The following is an 18,940-nucleotide window of genomic DNA, read 5'->3' on the forward strand; positions in this document are numbered from 1 at the left end:
GTGGAGCTTTAGGACAGTTTAGTTCCTCAAAAGATAACGTAAGTTATATGCTGATTTATTTTTCACAGTTTCCATGGGACTATTCGAGCCAGGAAAACTTATAAAAACAAGGAAATAAAATATTAGGGAATTATATGTAAATGAATAGAACCTTTCACTTTACTGCATTAAACTGCTGTTGGGAACTTCTGTACAGAATGAAGAGCCTTTGAACTCGAATTTAAATACCTGGAGCTCATTTCTCAAATTTTTCAATTCTGCAGAAAGCCTGTTGGAAGTACAATCTACAGGATAGTACACTTATTTCGGTACAATATTTGAGGTAGTGGTATCAAAATACAATTTTTTTTTTTCTGTCAAACGTTACCAGGGTGAATGCTGCAGTTTCCTCCTAATGAGCCCGTATTCTTCATCAACCATTTGACATCCATTGCTAGCAAAGGCCTTCTCAAGATGGAATGGTAGTGTAAGAATTCCACGACGTTTGAACGGTGGCCAGCTCAAAATTCACTAACTGACACTGCACATTGTTCAAGTTCTTCTTTTCTTAGAAAGCGCAAGAATGTTATAGAAAGCGCACAGAGCTGCCCATGTAGCCTATACAATTTGAGGTAGTGGTTGTTGTACTCAGTTCAAGCTATCACTTTGCATGCATCCTGGAATAGATCAGACTGATCAGCTTTTTCTTTTAGAAGTGTACTGTTCCCTTTACAAGGATGTAACTAACATTAATGTATAACTTTCTGAAGTCTTTAAAGTATAAACTGTACATATGTCAGATTGAAAATTCAAAAAATGAAGCCCTCCAAGTAAGTACTACAAAAAAGAAATTCGTAGTGGGCTGATAAGTGACTGAATGTTGAAATAGTGCACAAGAATAGATGGATTGTGTGCAGATGATCTGCCAAACCACTAATGAATCCATGTAAAAGGTTTTTTTGCCAATGCAGAGGACATGGTGGATCAGGTAGTGCAGCTTTACAGGTATGAACAGTCATATAGTGCTCTGGCTCTTGTGCTGTCATATCAAAGGCAGAACGTGATTATTGAAGGGAGTTAGAAGGACTCACTATAGTAATTCCTTAAATATGTTACTGAGTCTTCAGTTCTTTGGGGAATCATCGAGCTAATTTCAGTATGAGGTGAGAAGTATTTATTTACTGCTGTGATGGTATATGGGAAGATTCTTTAAAATCATGGAGACATGGCCATGATGATAGGCAAGTTTGCTAGAAACATTGCGAGTCATAATAATGCTTCTTCTGCCATTAAGTAAACACTGAAAAGGGCAGCTGAAACATCACTTCCATGAAATGTGACGCAATTGACTGTGCATGGCAATTGGGTACAGTATTGCTTGTAGCTTGTGTCTCATGACTAGGTTGTTGCAATAACTGACAGGGAATAAGGAGACCCTCCTCATCCTTTTACAGTTACATCAGTATCTATTGAAATGTCTGGAAACGTGTGAATATTTCTGCTGAACTGCAAACTTCAGTAAAGTCTTCTCAACATATTCTCTTTCATGCTCCATGCAGTAGTTCATGTTTTCAAGTGACTGCAATACATGGAAAGAAGTCATTTTTATTTCCCACCAGAAACATGTGAAAGACAGTACCTTGGAGCCAGCCACCACTCCAGGACATACCATTTCATCTTTGATGACCTGAAGGCAATTGGCGTGTCTGGCTCTCTTACAAAGTCAATGCACGTTAACTATAGTGTTCGATTCTGATAAGACTTATGATCCAGATTGGTGAGCAGTATTTTCTGGTAGCTTCAGGAAGGTACTTTGCAAGATATCTCTCTGTATTTACATTGTCCTCTTTTTCTCTTTATTATTTTAGCCACCAAATTGGTGACCATTGTATATGAGAGGACAGTATTCCTCAGTGTAGTGTTTTAATTATGAACATTTTCACAATTTTACACCAGGCATGACATCTGTTATAATCATTATATACATGAATGCAATTTTCTTCTTTTCTTTTCGCTTTGCAAATTAAATTCATGTGCAAAATGGATGGCTACAGCAATGGGCAGAAGCTTTTTATTATTTTGGGTCTAAATGGCTATAATTATTGTAGTATGAAAATCATATTGTAAATGTGATTGTGTCCAGAATAAAAAGAAATGTATATTGTGCCAGTTTCGTTTCTGCATTGACAAAAAGTTATTTTTTTCCAAGAGATAATATTTTTGTCCATCAATGGCAGCAAAAGTGTTGTAATTTGTGAATTACTATCTCATCTGTGACTGTTCAACTGTTTATTCAGTAATCAAACAGTGGAAACTCCCAGTAGGAATATCAACAGTGTAGGAAAAGATAAATTGCTACTTTCCAGCCTCTCGGACTGGAATTCCGGCCCGAGATGCTGGAGTTTGACACGTCGTCTTCATGGGGTAAGTAGCAATCTGTCTTTTCCGAAATTGCTGATCCAGTAATTCATCTATGCGGAAGAAATGGCATGTCTTGATGAAACGAGAGGCAGGCTACAATGTTGGTCAACAGTAGTAAAAACTTTTTATTGAAATCTTATTCTTCTGTAGTTTTTCTGTGGAAAATTTAGTTTTCCATGAAGTCCATTCATGATGTCCTGCTAAAATGATGATTTCCTCTATTGTATTGATATTTCATTATATGTATTTGTTTAGATAATTTTGAAGACTTCTCTGTTACTTATTTTGCACTGGTAATTTTTTTTTTAGCAGGAGCAGAAGGTTATGAAAAGCAGCCACTGTTTGAAAGAGCGGGTAGTGCTGAGCCTGTACGGTTGACTCCTGCGTGGGAAGAGACAAATCTGCCCAACGATGAGCTTAACTTCAAGGGTGTCACAATGGAAAGAGCAGATCTTGAGATGAATCCACCAATAGACAGGCAAGTTCTATATAAATATACCTAGTTTTTTTATATTTGTTATACCAATAAGGGGGCACAAGATGGAGATTTTGAGCTTTTAACAAAAATAAGCTAGTATTTGTTCACTACATTACACATAAGGTATTACATCCTTCCCTCTAATGAGTCAGTTTGAGATGCTGATCTCTTCCAAAACTGAAAATAAGCTGGTGAGACAAATACCACCTTTCTGGAGTCCTTCATGTACTCTGATGGGGGGAAGCAAGAGCAAAAGGGTGTGGATCAGTTAATTGTTGGCAGTTCAAACATATGCCAAATATTGGAACCCTCTAGAGATATGTCAAGAAAGGATAAGAAGGATCACCTTGCACACTCAGTATGTGTGCGTGGAGGCCTCATTCAGCTGTCATCAAGGGGACAGAGTGCAAACAGCTGCAAATTGTGGCACACATTGGAACAAGTCATTGTGGTGTGAGAGTCATTCCAGCAACTGGCAGAGAAAGTTGAGGACACCATCTTTGCTCACAGAATTTTGCTGAAGCTCACAGACTGCATCATTGTCTGTAGAACTGATCATGATACCCTGGTTAAGAGTCACTTGGAAGGCTTGAGTTAGAAACTTCTAAGGTTCAGCAAAAAGCTAGGCTTCGACTTCTTAGACTGTTTCCATAGAGTTCATAACCCCTAAATGAATCAGGGGTACATTGCACACCAGAAGGTGCTAACCATGTATCTGACTCTGTGTGGGCTGCACACAAGGCTTTTATTATTATTATTATTATTATTATTGGGTAAAGTGGTTCTCCATCCAGTCCAAATAATGGGAGTTGTGAGACACTATGAAATATAGTCTAAGATCCAAAGATAAAGAAATGTACCCCTGCCCCCTCCTCCGCTCCTCACTCACAGAAAAGACTTAAAATCCTAGTGATCAAGTGCCAAAGCATTCACAGCTAAGTTACAGAATTTGAAACGCTCCTAAGAAGCTGATGGAACTAACACAATACTAAGTATAGCAAACTGGATAAAATGTGAAATTGGCAGCAGTGAGATTTCTTTGGATAGGTTTGAATGTGTATTGAAAGAATAGGCTAATGGGAAATATATTTGTGGTGTACTTACACAGTAAAAAATAAACTCAAACCCACCGAGATAAAATTTGATGTTGCATGCAAGACCTAGTTTCACAAGTGAATGTAAACATATAATTGCATTCTTCTGTTGACCACCGACTCACCCCCAAATGTAACTGAAAACTTCAGAGAAAATGTCAGCTTTCTAGTACATATGTTTGCAAATCGTACTGTCATAACAGAGAGGGAGCCTAGTATCCGGCCATCAACTTTGGTAATTACAGTTTGCCAAGTGGTAGGCATGACAGGACATCCTGCTGAACAATACTAAACGCCTTCTCTGTGAAGACTACATAGGTCAGACATTTTGGAAGCCAACTCATGATGGACATATATTAGATCTGGTGGCGACAAATAGACATGACCACCTTGAGCAGGGATGGCCACGGCATGCCAAACTGCACGCATGTACAGATGTGCTGCACGCGTGCCGTCCAGGGCTTGGTCCACCTCGCCACTACTCGGCTTTCCTCGGTCTTTCGCGGCACTGCTCAGCATGGCGCGACACTAGACTAGCTGTGCGATGCGACATCTTTTCATCCGTCATAGGGTGCATTAGCTGATTCGTGGTGGCAGCCATGTTTATTCCTCACTATTTGTTAGCAATTCGTAGGAAGTTTATAAGTACTGTACAGTGGTTGTTGCAATGGAACACATGCTCACAAAGAGGCGGGGTAGTGACACAATGTCACGAGCCTTCAGAGCTGAATGGGAATTGCAATATTTTTTCGAAGAGAAGGATGAAAATTCTCAATGTCTTTTATGCAGTCGCATACTCGCAGGGCACCGCAAATTTGCAATAGAATGGCATTATAAGACCACACACAAAGGACTTAATGATTTAGTTGGGTTGATAGATCAAACAAGTTGGCGGAATTAAGACGACGTAGTGTTATGCAGCGAGACGGACCGAATGCGAGTACCACTTACAAATCTTTGTGTTTCTGATGTTTGTATTTGTACATATTTGTCGTTAGAATTTGAATTTAGAGTTCACTCAATTTTTGTTTCCTTTTTTTAGCCTGCAACCGAATGTAGCAACCTGTCTTTCAGAGCAAGCTACAAAATAGCGCTCAAAATTGCAAGAGCGAATAAGCCTTTCAGTGATGGTGACTTCATCAAGGAGCGTATTGTTGAGGCGGCGGAACTCTTGACGCCACTGGAAGTAAAGAAGTTCAGTGAAATTAGTCTTTCCAGACAGATAATAGCTCGCCGCATAGCTGGTATGACAGTGGATGTCTACAGGCAGTTAATCGATAGGGTCTGCAAGTTTATTGCATTCTCGATTGCTTTGGACGAGTCGACCGACATTTCGGACACAGCACAACTAGCGATTTATGTTGGTGGAGCCGACACAAATTTGCACGTGACGGAAGAACTGTTAGATTTAGTACCAATGAAACACACAACAAGGGGTACTGACTTGCTAAAAGCAGTTAAAGAGGCAGTTGAAGCCGTTGGCCTGAATTGGAAAAATGTTAGTTTCAGTCACCACAGATGGAGCGCCAGCAATTCGAGGTGCTCAAAATGGGCTTGTAGCACTGTTGCATAAAAAACTAGGACGATTGACAGAAGATTTGTACGGAATTCATTGTTTTGTACACCAAGAAGCTCTTTGTGCTAAGTATGCAAATTTGGAGCACGTGATGAAGTTAGTAGTCACCATAGTACATTTTTTGAAGTCGCATGGCTTAGTACACCGTCAGTTTCAACAGTTTCTCATGGAACTGAACGAAGAGTACAGAGATGTTATTTACCACTGGGAAATACGTTGGTTAAGTTGAGGATCATGCCTCGAAAGATTTTTCAATTTAAGACTCGCTATTGTTGAGTTCCTGAAGGAAAAAGGAAAGGCAGAGCCAAAATTAGAAGATCCAAAATGGATTGCAGATCTCACCTTTTTAGTTGATCTGACTGCACACTTGAATGCTCTCAATAAGACTTTGCAAGGTGAGTAGCAGCTTATTTCTGATCTGATGAAAAAAGTGGATGCATTTAATAAGAAACTCGCATTGTGGAAGGAACAACTCATGAAAATGAATATCGCCCATTGCCCTACGCTCTCTAAAGTCAGAGAGAACGCAACTTCTGATGAATTCATTTCTGTGTTGGAGTAACTACAGGCACAATTTTCTAAATGTTTTCAGGACACTGCCAGTCTGACATCTGTTTTTGAACTATTTTCTAGACCCTTTGCCGTTTCAGTTGAAAGTACTCCAGTGCATTTGCAAATGGAATTGTTGATCTGCAGTGTAATCCCCATTTAAAGGACAAATTTTTTTACATAAAAACTGTCCAGGGATTTTACGAAGGTTTTTCTTGGGAAGAGTTTCCCCGTCACCACAATGAGGCTGCGAAAGTTATATCAGTGTTTGGATTGACATACGTGTGCGAAAGGTTTATTTCGATTATGAAACTAAATAAGTCAGGATTACGTGGCAATCTGAGTGACGAAAAGATGAGAAACTGTCTGCGTTTGTCCATATACCATCAGTTTGTGCCGGATATGTACTTTATTATGTCTACAGTGAACCAAAAGTAATTAAATTAATAGTGATAATTTTGTTATATTTGTCATGTTTTGTTGAGAATTGTAGTTATTGCAAATTTTGTACAGTAGTTCCAGAATATAAAATTTGCTTGTTTCACATGTAGTTGGAATCACTTATTCCACATCATACTACATGCTGTAGACTACTTTCAAGTCTGTTTATATATCTCAGCTTAAATGTTGTAAGAATTTTACGAGTGACGATGTGAGAAGCACGATATTGTTGGTGTAATGCAGTTTCAAACCGAGCGTTATTGTTATTTTTCTGTAGGTGTATGAACAGCCAACAAAGATTAATTGCTCAACCTGATGTGTTGTACAGAGCTTAATATTATCAAACGTCGTAATATGAAACTAAGCCACATGCTAGCAGGGCAGTGTTCCATACGCGAATGCACTGTTGCGTGCGGCATGTTCGTAGTTCCACGCATGCGCGCGCAGTCAGCTGCTGTGGTAGTGGGGGACGTGTGACGTCAGAAGGGGGCGATCCGCACGCGTGTGAATGCTCGGCACGCGTGCATGCACACGTGCCACGTTCTTGGCCGTCCCTGACCTTGAGAATTTCCTCACTGGGTTTATTATTGAGCAAAATTGCTTGTAGCACCAGTAGTTACCAAAGTACAAAAGGCAAATACAACAAATACAAAGAGTTACATATGCAGTAAAGTAGGTAAAGAGGCAGTAACATCGAATCTCAGTGAGGAACATAAAACATTAGCTCTGAGCAGTAGGTTGTAGAGAGATTGTGGCTGAAATTTTAGAAGACTAGTTGGCCAAGCTAAGGATGAATGTATTTCTTAGTAGAACAGTTTGTGATGAGAGGGATCCCTCTCTGGTATGCAGTCTCTGAGAAGAAACATGAGAACTGTATAATAGGTACAAAAGCATAGGAATATAGGTAGAAATGTGATAAAAGAAATGCATTGGCTGTCAGAAGTGCAATGCATGAAGCCTTCAATGGCTACCATAGCAGAGTCTTATTGAAAGGCCTTTTGCAAAGTCCAAAGACATTCTGGTTTTATATAAAGGCCGTTAGTGGAACCAAAGTTAGCGTCAGTATTCAACACCATAATATATTGTAGGTCACGTTAACAAATAACATACTCAGTAGTTGGGGGAAAGTACAGGTCACATCTGTCTACATGAAGGCTAGCAGAAAAGGCCCACTAAACTACCATCTAGTATCCTTTACATCTGCCTGTTGTAGAATCTCAGAACATGTTCTGACCTTAAACATAATGAGATATCTTGAACAGAATGAGTGGCTCCTTGCCAACCAGTATGAATTCAGAAAATGTTGGTCATGTAAAACGCAAGTTGCACTTATCTCACATGACATCCCGAGAGCCATATCTCAAGGCAGTCAGATAGATTCTATATTCATTGACTCCCAGAAAGCATTTTGTTCTATGAGATATCAAGCAAAACTTGTGGCTGGATTGAAGATTTCTTGATTGGAAGAATGTTATTTTGAATGGAGAGTCATGGATAGGTTTTTAGAAATATCTTCAGGTAAGTGTGTTGGGGCCCCTTGTTTTTCAGGATGTTTATTAATGACCTTGCAGAGAATTTTAATAATAGTAACATCAGACTTTGCATGTAATGCATTCATTGGTAAAGAAGTACTGTCTGAAAAAAGTTGTGCAAATTTGGAAATAATATATGATCTAAAATGAGAAAGCGCCCTCCCACCAAAGATGTGCAGATAGACTCAGTTTTTCTTTATCAGTAACTGAAGGCATAACGTCATTTGTCAGCAGTGTTGATATATTTTACTGAGTGGGATGGTGCCGTGCCTAAAACACCTGACTTGCTACATTCTTTGATAAATGTTTCTCAGTTTTCCTGCCACATCAGATTTGTTTGTTAACTCAAGTTTGTAATGATTTTCTTTCTCATCATATCAGAAGTCAACTGTCATAAGTCATGTGGATCTCTTATGTAGTTGACCAATTTATGTTATGGGGACACCTCATTTTATTCCATGCTCTCTGATAACTTTGTAAGACATCTAAAGTACTGTGACAAAAGTTTGTCCTTTCAGTAACGTAACAATTTCTCTGAAGCATTTCAGTAGTCATTAAATAAAAGTTCTCTTATTTTATCACAGCTTCTAGGGTATTAATAAGACCTCAATCTTGAAAAGTTGAAAATCCAGTTTTCAAGGAAATTGCAAGTGGCACATAAAAAGTTCAACATGCAGCATAGACTTACAGGCAGGCCAGTTTCAAAGAGTAGAACTACACTTAGTTACAGGCAGAAGCTAATCAGAGGACTGTCGGCTGTGAGGAAGATCTTTAAAGAAGAAGGTACAAAAATAAATAAATAAATAAATAAAATGAAATGACCAGGAGGCCCCGTGCAGGGGAGTTCAGCCACCGTATCGCAAGTCCTTTTTGACGCCACTTCGGCGACTTGCAGGTCAGTGATGATGAAAATGATGATGAAGGACACACAACACCCAGTCCCCTGCCGGGAATCGAACCTGGGCCCCTTGCATGGTAAGCGGAAATGCTACTGCTACACTACGGAGGCGGACAGAAGAAGGCACAGTTTTCAAATGATACTGTGAGTAAGTGCTGCGGAAGCAATATGTGGGACGACAAGCAACTAAAAGAGATGGAAAGAAACACCCTGGTGGAATGATAAAAGAAAGGATATAGTACAGAAGAAGAATACATCCTTTAGGTTATGGTTCCAGAAGAGAACAGTAGAGACAAGAGAAGAGTATCAGGCAAGCAAGAAAGAAGCAAAAAGAGTGGTGGCAGAGGAAAGAAGAAAGTGGATGGAACAGTGGACCAGAATGATGGAGAAGGATAGTGAAGGTTCAAAACAGGTGTTATATGGGATGATTAAAAGTAAGAGGAAGAACAGTACAACAGATTATGCTCGAAAGGTGAACAAAAGTGGACAAGATGTAGAGAATATGGAGGAACTCAAGAATATGTGCAAGGAGTGTTTTGAAGAACTTCTGAACCCGAATGGAGACCTGGATGAGGAGGAACAAGCGGAGGAGAAAAAAGAGGAGGAACAGCAAATAGAAAAAGACCTTACATGGGGAGAATTGGAAGAGGCATTGGGCAAGATGAAGGGAAGGAAGTCACCAGGTCTGGATGAGCTAAGTGTAGAGATGGTGAGAGCAGTCGGAGAGGTAGGGATACAATGGCTATATCGAGTAATGAAAATTGTGTGGAGACAGATGATCCCAGAAGACTGGAAGAAGGGAATATTGTCCCGATCTTCAAGAAGGGAAATAGAAAAGAGTATAAGAACTATCGGGGGGATAACATTGATGAGTCATTGTGCAAAGATTTTTGAGAAAATTTTGGAAGCACGAATTCGGGCAAAATTAGAAGGAAGAATGAGAGAAGAGTAACATGACTTCAGAACAGGAAGGTCCAGGGTGGATCTGATTTTGCTGTAAGACAACTGCAGGAACAGCACTATGAATATGGAATAGAGCTACTAATGACCTTCCTGGACATTGTAAAAGCGTATGATAGTGTACCTATCTGTTTGCACAGATAGGGTAATGCAGAATTTTACAGCTCATTGTAAGGTCAAACTTAATGAGTAAACTTTGGGAGAAAAGCATCCTCCACAATAAGCATAATGAATCTGAAAGCAGTGAGCCTCCAGAATCCATGTGAAAGGAAGCGAGAGTGATTGCTTGTGCCAGGATGGTTTGTTCATTGTTTTATTGTCAAGTTGTAAAGTATTCTTTAAAATATTGATTGCTGAATTTGAAATTCTCCAGAATATAATTTGAGAACAGAATACTGCCTGGTAACTGAGATGGATGGCTAGTCTGTGATAGAATTAGAAGTGTTTCATACTAGCTTCATAATGTCATTATTGTTCCAGCACTGTTGTAACCTGAAACACAACACTAAATACCTTCACAAACTACATTGTTGCCTTTGATGGAATGTTGTTGTGGGATAATTGCTTGATCTTGCACAGTTTTCATAAGACTGCAAATTGGCCTAAGAACTGGCAGCTGGCACTGAATGTGGAACACTAGGAAAATAACTACTGAGCATTACTACATGTAGCATTGTTGGGGATTAAGAGGTTAAGAGTACACTTTTCTGTTAATTACATTTCTAGTTCTCTGTTGCAATTTATGGATCTGCTACAGTGACATTATCAACAGGACTTTTGTAATCAAGACCAGCTCCTTTCAGAGTGCATACACCGATACGTATTGTGCTGCACCCCCACTGTAGCCATGCCTGCAAGTGTGTGTGTGTGTCACTCAGCACACCAGTCACCCAAGGAATAATTTTTCTGCTGGCCAGAGTGGCCGAGTGGTTCTAGGCGCTACAGTCTGGAACCGCGCGGCCGCTACGGTCACAGGTTCGAATCCTGCTTCGAGCATGAATGTGTGTGATGTCCTTAGGTTAGTTAGGTTTAAGTAATTCTAAGTTCTAGGGGACTGATGACCTCAGAAGTTAAGTCCCATAGTGCTCAGAGCTAATAATTTTTCTTGTCCTCATCCCTGTCTTCGTGCCTCCCACTTATCTATACCCACAGCGTTCGTATTCTCCCTGCAGTTTTCTTCATCTGCTATTCTGTCTTTCAGTGTCTCCCAGCTGATGCTTTCTCTTAATGATATGACACACAACTTTCCCTGCCTTTACCAAGATGGTGCCATATTTCTCTTCCATTTCCTTGCTATCTCTCCTTCTCAGTACCTGATTAGTTTGCAGTTCGCAGTTAAGAGTTGGCCCTAGACTGGCTGTTGGCATTAAATGTGGAACACTAGGAAAACTACTACAGAGCATTACTAGATGTGCTTCATCAATCCACTTTCAGACTATTTCTCCACTGTTGCACTCTCAAATACCAAGTGGGAAAAATTGACACTTAAATCTTTCTGTGCAGGCTCTGATTTCTCTTATTTTATTATTATGATGATGATTTCAGATTGGAGTGCATTCAGAGGAGAAATTTTGTGATTGAAATTTCTTGAAAGATTGTCATCCCAGCTCACACATCATATCCATGACACCGTCTCTCCTTTTTCACAAATGTCGCAGTAGAGTCTCAATATTTCGCATCCGCCCCCCCCCCCTCCCCCCCCCCCCCCACAAAAAAACTAACTATTGTACATCATACCGAACCTTGGTTCATTTCCTCTGCCCACTCATAGCACAATACCTGTTGAACCACCCACTCGCCTTCATTGTGTCTTTGTCAGTGATACCATGCATACCCTTCTGCCAGTTTTTAATTATTAACACACGTAATCCCTTTGTTGATAGTGGTGTTTTAGGTTTGTCATTTTTGGTATGGTATGGTGCTGTGTTTTTTCTTTGTTGACTCTTTCTTTGCACCTTCTAAATGAGTGCTGCAGCAAAGAGGAGGAAATTTGTGTCTTTTAATGTAAAATTGGAAGTATTGAAACAATTTGACAAAGGAGACACAATAAGAAACTTCCTCTCGAATATGGTGTCGGTAAGGTTACTGCCGATGACTGGTTAAGAAACTGACTTAAATTAGAACAGCTTTCTTCACAGAAATGCTCTGAAGAATCTCTTAACCAAAGGACTATAAAGAAGTCAGTTTGAAAAAACAAATCAGTCATTGTTCATGTGGTTTACACAACAAAGACAGAAGGGGGTCTGATTTCTGGCCCAATCTTACAGGAGAAAGCTTTGTTTTTTAGAAACCATCTACAGGAAGGAGATGACTGTTTTGTCTCTTGCATGGGTTGGCTTGACAAGTGGAAGAAGAGGTATAGAGTGTGTCAATTAGATGTATGCAGAGGAAAACCTCGGTACTCTGAGGCCATTTCGGAATTTATAATAAAGTTTAAGAATATCACAACTGAAGACAATTTATCTAATGAACAAATTTACAGCTGTGACAGAAGTGATATACATTTCAAAATGTTGCCAGCAAAAGTATTGCTTTTTGAGAAGAAAAACGTGCTCCGGGATGCATTAAAAATAAAGAGCTACTCACAATTATAGCAACTTCAAATGCAACTGGAACTGCAAAGTAAAACTGATTGTAACTGGGAAGTCTGCCAAGCCAAGAGCAATCTAGTATATGACCATTTCAGCTCTTCCAGTTACCTACATGCATCAAAATAATGGGTGGATGTATTTGGAAATCCTTAAGAATTGGTTTTTGAACTTAGTTTTACTGGAGCACAAAAAAGTGTTTAAATGAAAAGGGATTGCCATGCTAAGCTATTTTGGCAATGATAACGCGTCCTCACATTCAAGTGCAGAAGAACTGCTGTGTGATGGGATCAGTGCCTTGTTTCGCGCACCAGATGTTACCAGTTTGATACAGCCATCGGATCAGGGCATTCTGGAAAGTACGAAGGAAAAGTATCATCTGTGATTGCAACAATCAGTCTTCCATTGGGAAGACAATGAAAACATTGTAGGAGCTTTAAAGAAAGTGATTGTGAAGGACACCGTGTTCTTCATTAGTGAGCCTTGGAGCGAAATAAAAGTCAGATACAGTTTCTCAGTCACAGAGAAAAATTCTATGAGGAAGTAGGCCTAACACAGAAACTGAAGATTTCGATAATGATGAAAAGTATTCGTTGTGTGATTTAATCAGAAGGTTGCCACACTGTGAAGAGGTGGAAAATGTGGAAATAACTCAGTGGTTAAATTCAGATGCACAGTTGGAAGTTACAGACTCTTCTATAATTGACATGCTTAACTCCTCAACCCACTGTAAGAGTTGTGAGAATGATATGAGGCCGAGACTGCACTGATGATGAGGCACACTGATGACTGTGCTGCACTTGAGCCCACAATGTGCTAGGTGGAACAACGGCCTGAGCTGACACCAACTGACACCCTGCTCTGCAGGAGCATGATATTGCCACACACAAACATTGCAGCTTCTCCAAATGAAAGACACTCCACCATTACTTCACAAAGTAAATTGTTAGCAGTTTAAAAATGAAGGCTCTATTCTGCCAATGTAAATGCGTATGTAAACACTTTGTTTAGTAAAGTTCATATTTTGACACCTGTGTTCTTTTTAACATAGTTTTATTTCTTTTTCCCATATAAGTTTTAAGAGTTCGAGTTTTCAGTAGTTCCAGGCAGTTCCAATCTCGTTCACCTCAAACTATCGAGATTGTACTACTGCCCTACTTTGAATTTTTTTAACGTCCTCCACCAAACATTTTTGGCAAGGATTCCACAACACACAGCAACACTCCAGCAGAGAACAGACAAGCCTATTTTAAGCAATCTCTTTAGTAGATTGGTTAAATCTTCTAGGCGCTTTGCCAATAAAATACAATATTTCTTTTACCTTCTCCAAAATATTTTGTGTGTGATGGTTTCAATTTAAGTTATATGTAGTTTAATCACTAGATAGTTAGCTAAATTGACAGCCTTCAAATTTGTGTGATTTACTGTGTAACTCAAATTTAATGGCTTCATTTTAGCACTCGTGGATGACCTCACTTCTTGCACCATACAGTTATCTAAGTCATTTTGCAATTTGCATTTGCATCTTCTGATAACTGTATTAAATTTTAAATGACATCATCATCTGAAAACAATCAAAGACTGCTGCTCAGGTTGTCTTCTAAATAGTTTATACAGATTAGGAACAGCAGAGGGCCTATATCATTTCCTTGGGGAATGCCAGAGCCTACTTCTGTTATACTGGATGACTTTAAAACTCATTCATAAAAACTTAATAAGCTTCCCTTAAAGAGTTAATGAATTGTAGCTGATATCAGTTATAGCATGTAAATAGCAGGAAATAATAGAGCAAAAAATAATAATCGAAACAGTCTCATAAGCTGAGTTGCTGATCAAGAAAATTTTTGGAAGGAATACTGGAAAATTACAGAATGGTTCCACTATTTGTGTTGTCCAAACTAGCTGATGGATGAAACTGTAAAAGAGTTTGCCATTTATGGTCGCTCCCAGTGGTCGTCATGTTAAGTTTCAGCTTTGAATGTGTGAATAGTATGTATGGATTATAATCAGAGCAAGAGTGCTTGCAAGTTCTAGCAGTTGTCTTACTCATATACAGAACAGTCATTATTGACAGCTTGCTTTGTTTTCCTCTAGTATGCTATTTCAATAAGTCTAACTAGTCTATCTGTAACATACTTGGAACTTTCATTTGGACTGTCATTTTCAGATTTTGAAATTTAAATTATAATGGCATGACAAAAATTAAGAAATGTGAACTGGTATTCATTAGAGGATTATTTTTGCATTGTACAGATTAAAGCTGGTATACCTAACGTTTGTTCTCCATGGAGTGGGGACACTTATGCCATGGAATATGTTCATCAATGCTAAATCTGTAAGTATGTTAAAAGTGTATGTTTACTTTCATTTCCATTGAAGGATTTTTTTCAACTGTGATGCTATGAAATCTTACCTCATAAGAACAAATAATTAGTAATTATTCCTTCAGGATTTATTTTATTCATATTTGTTACTATGTATTTATTTTTATTGCTTTGTTAGTTAACTGAGATCATTTGTATACATGTATACGTGCTGTGAATTTTATTCTGATGGATGTCTGTACATCTGTTAATGCAAAGGAGCAATAACCAACCATATTTACTTTATAATAACTTTGGGAACATTGTAACAGTGAATGTAATGGTAGAGAAAAGCCATCATTCATTCACATCTGTTTCTCAAGCTCCACATTCCCTTGAGTAGCCTCTTTCGCTAGAGAGATCTTATGGTAAAAGTATGCCTGTCAGTGGTTAAGTTAAAGGTAGAGATTGCGGTACCACATGATGGTAAAACTACTGTTGAACAACAGAAGCTTCGGGCATAGCTAAAAGTCATTTTGTGCTCTGTAAATGAAAGGGAGAATGAGTGTAAATGTCTGCAGTGATAGTGTAAGAATACCCTGCATATGAAGTAGTGGCCTACTTGGCCCAGATGCACACCTTTGCACTTTTTTAAAGCAACCTTTTTGTTTGAAGCGAATTGTACTAAAATGAATTTCTGTATGTCTACAAAAAGTTGAGGTAAGTGAAGTAAAACACTTATACGTAGCATTGGTGGCTGTTGGTGGAAAATATTTTCATCATAAATACAGTGATGTTTCATTTCCCACACATTTTTGTGGCATGCCAGAAGAGTAGCAAGTTGCATATTTGTTTTTTTTTCTCTGTTCTTTTGTAGTTAAACTTTTAAATTACTTGTGTAGTTGTTTACTGAAGAGTTATATCTCACATTTAGTAACTTTGCAGTATAGACTTCTTTAGTGCAAATGTCATGTGTTTTGAATAGCCTGGGACCTAGCATTCAGCTCACACCATAGCCTTCATTTGTGATACACAAGGAGAGTAGCAAGCTACATATTAAAAATCTATATCTATATCTGTACTCTGCAAACCACCATGAGGTGCATGGCAGAGGGTATGTCTCATCGTACCAGTTACTAGGTTTTCTTCCTGTTCCATTCATGTGTGGAGTGTGGGAAGAATGGTTCTTTGAATGCCACTGTGCGTGCAGCAATTATTGTAATCTTATCCTCACAATCCCTATGTGAGCAGTGGACAGCGAAAAATCCAGGATGGAATAATGACAGTATTATGAAAAAGTTAGTTGCTGCTCACCATATAGCGGAGATGCTGATTCACTAGGCACAACAAAAAGACTGTCAAACAAGTAAGCTTTCAGGTTTATAATTTAAATAAAAATATAAAAAACAGCTACCAGCCACATGTATGGTTTAAAAAAGGTTTATTATCTTCAGACCATGACCGGTTTCGGATTTTTCTTTACAAATCCATCTTCAGACGGCAGATTACAGGCATTCTTAGTTGGACCTAGTTTTGTTTGTGTTATTCGTTTGCTGCACTGGGAAAGAAATGAAATATTTTTGTTGTCATATCGGTAATGGTATTTTTACGAAAGATTTACTTCTTTTACAAAATCTAATTGCTCATGAGATGGTTTTTATAAACATTAGTAAACTTGCAGGTTAGTGTACTTACGAGCTGTGTAGTTCTGCCTGACGAAATATTCGTGCGTTTATGTTTTCAAACGCAAGCTTAATACACTTTTCGATATGCACTATGTGAGTGCTATTCCAGTCAATGGACGTCACTTCCAACCTCATCATCTTAATTACACATGCAGCACACACGAATAACGTTTACAAAATGTGGCCCAGCTTCACATTACAAACGAGAACAATATTTGCAAAGAGCTTACAGTCATAACGATGTTAACTTACAGATGCTGTATAGTTGATATGGGTATAGTAAAATATCTCTTTGCTGTTGTATGAGTTTAATCTAAAACGGAATAAATAAAATTACGTACAAATAAGATTACAAACATTATATTCATAAGTAAAATATTTAGTTTTTTCTGCATGCTTTTATAGTTTAATTCTTAAATTAGTAGTAGTAGGATGAATAGAGTGTGTGCATGTTGTGTACTGGACACAGGAGAGCTGGCTACAATCCGCAAACAGCTGAAGGCGGTGTTGGCTGCTGTCAGTCTTCTGTAGGCTGCTACCTCATGGTGTAGTGGTGGCAGAGAGTGGTGCATCCCATGGGAAACCTCAGGTGTAGCTTGTTTCATCCATCGGCTCTGTTGTTTTCTAGCATAGCTGATGCCATCTGCATCTGCTACGTTGGAAAATAGCAGAGCCCGTGGACAAAACAGGCTATACCTGCAAGTGGACGAGTGCCTGGTTCTTCACCAGGGTGTGAGCAGGCGTGCAGGGAGATGGGTATTCTAGTTATTTGGAGTTCTAATGTTAGACACCTTATGGAGCGTCTTAAGGAAATAGTGTGCAGGGCTGGAAAGAGATCCAGTGTGCACTCGGTATGTCTGCTGGGGGTGCCTTAACTGAGATTTGTAGTAAGCCTTGGTGGCGGCTATTGAGGATGCAGGGTGCAGTCATGTGCGAGTTGTGACTCAAGTTGGCACCAGTGATGCTTGTCATTTGGATTCTGAGGCCATCCTTAGTTTCGTTGGGGATGTTGGCGAAAGCAGTGCAGGCTACTGGCCTCGCTTACAGGGCACAAGCAGAGTTCATGGTTTGCAGTATCATACCCAGAATTGGTCGTGGTCCTTTGGTTTGAATCGACTGGAGGGTCTCAAGCAGAGGCTCCATAGATACTGTGAAGGTCTTGGTTACAGATTTTGGGACCAGTGTTGGGGGATGGAGAATTGTAGGGCTCCCTTTGGTTGCAGTACACACAGGGAGCAGCTACTCGAGTAGCAGAGAACATGTGAAATGCACATGGGTTGTATTTTTTTTACATTAGGTGATATTTTGAGATCGTCTGATGAATTCTCGCCAGTTGATACACGATATACAGTGTGTGAAATCAGATCATGTACAGTGTAGGGACAAAATAGTTTATAAACTGGGCATCCGCAGCTGTTGAAAGGCACGATATTAGGTAGAATTCTGCTAACAGCTGGTAAAATCGTTGTTTAATAAAACGCAACTAGTCTCGTGGTCTAAAGTCGCATCATCAGGTGCATCCTACATAGTAAGAAGCAAATTACAGTGTTAAAATTAATAAAGAGATGTATAAAATATGCTCACAACATTAAAAGATCTTAGGCATACCCGTCTTTCTCATCAAAATTTACTAATCAGTGAAAGTTTTTAATGGGGCCAGATTGGCGATAAAAAATTGTCACTGCAAAGGTAGCAGACAAAGGAATGCTCTATTTTTTTTGTAGAATACCATATCTGGGTGCAGTAGCTGAAAAAATTGGTAGATGTATGACACCTAAAAACAGTATTCCAGTATATTTTACTTTTTCAGATCTAGGTAGAAAACTCAGGCAGAAGGAAGCGGGTGTATGCTACATCACAGGCAATGATTGGTTAACAGTGCACTTATGCGAAGAGGGGCAGAGCACCACAAGCCCTTCAGAAAACTTGTATAAAGCCATATTTTGAATATGGTGGAATTAGATGAATTAAAGGCAAAGATTTTAAATTGTGCCCAGGAGAAGTACATTCTGAGTAAGTAGATTGATAACAGAAAAGACCCACCATGGTGTAATAATAAAATTTGGAAAATTCTGAAGAATGAGAGACTGTTGCACACTCAACTAAAAAAGGATGTGGAAATGTCAACAGACAAAAATTAGTAGAAATTTTTGCGTCAATAAAATTTTTTTTGCCAAGAATTCAAAAAAATTCTGGTCCTACATAAAATCACTTAAGCTGGTCAAAGGCTTCTTTTCAGTCATTCATTGACTAGTGTGGTGTGGCAAAAGAAGACAGGAGAAGGAAAGCTGAAATTTTAAATTTTGCATTTAAGAAATCATTCCCATAGGAGGCTCTTAAAGGCTTTGTTGTTTGACCATCACATAGACTCCTATATGGAAACATACTAATAGGCATCCCTGACAGAGAGAAGCTACTACTGCATTGGGTTCTTAC

General features: G+C 39.0%; 1 protein-coding gene across 3 annotated transcripts in view; it reads left to right on the plus strand.

Moving 5' to 3' along the window:
- LOC124789851 (equilibrative nucleoside transporter 1) overlaps positions 1 to 18,940 on the plus strand; it is a 96,030-nt gene that overhangs the window by 17,886 nt on the left and 59,204 nt on the right. For 2 of the 3 annotated variants that reach the window (XM_047257358.1, XM_047257359.1), the window contains 2 exons: positions 2,710 to 2,878; positions 14,770 to 14,851. In XM_047257358.1, coding sequence (XP_047113314.1) covers positions 2,710 to 2,878; positions 14,770 to 14,851 — 251 coding nt within the window. The remainder of the gene's footprint in view (positions 1 to 2,709; positions 2,879 to 14,769; positions 14,852 to 18,940) is intronic. The other variant, XM_047257360.1, reaches the window with a different exon arrangement.

This window comes from Schistocerca piceifrons, chromosome 3 (genome assembly GCF_021461385.2).
Source record: "Schistocerca piceifrons isolate TAMUIC-IGC-003096 chromosome 3, iqSchPice1.1, whole genome shotgun sequence".
NCBI classification, from domain to species: Eukaryota; Metazoa; Arthropoda; class Insecta; order Orthoptera; family Acrididae; genus Schistocerca; species Schistocerca piceifrons.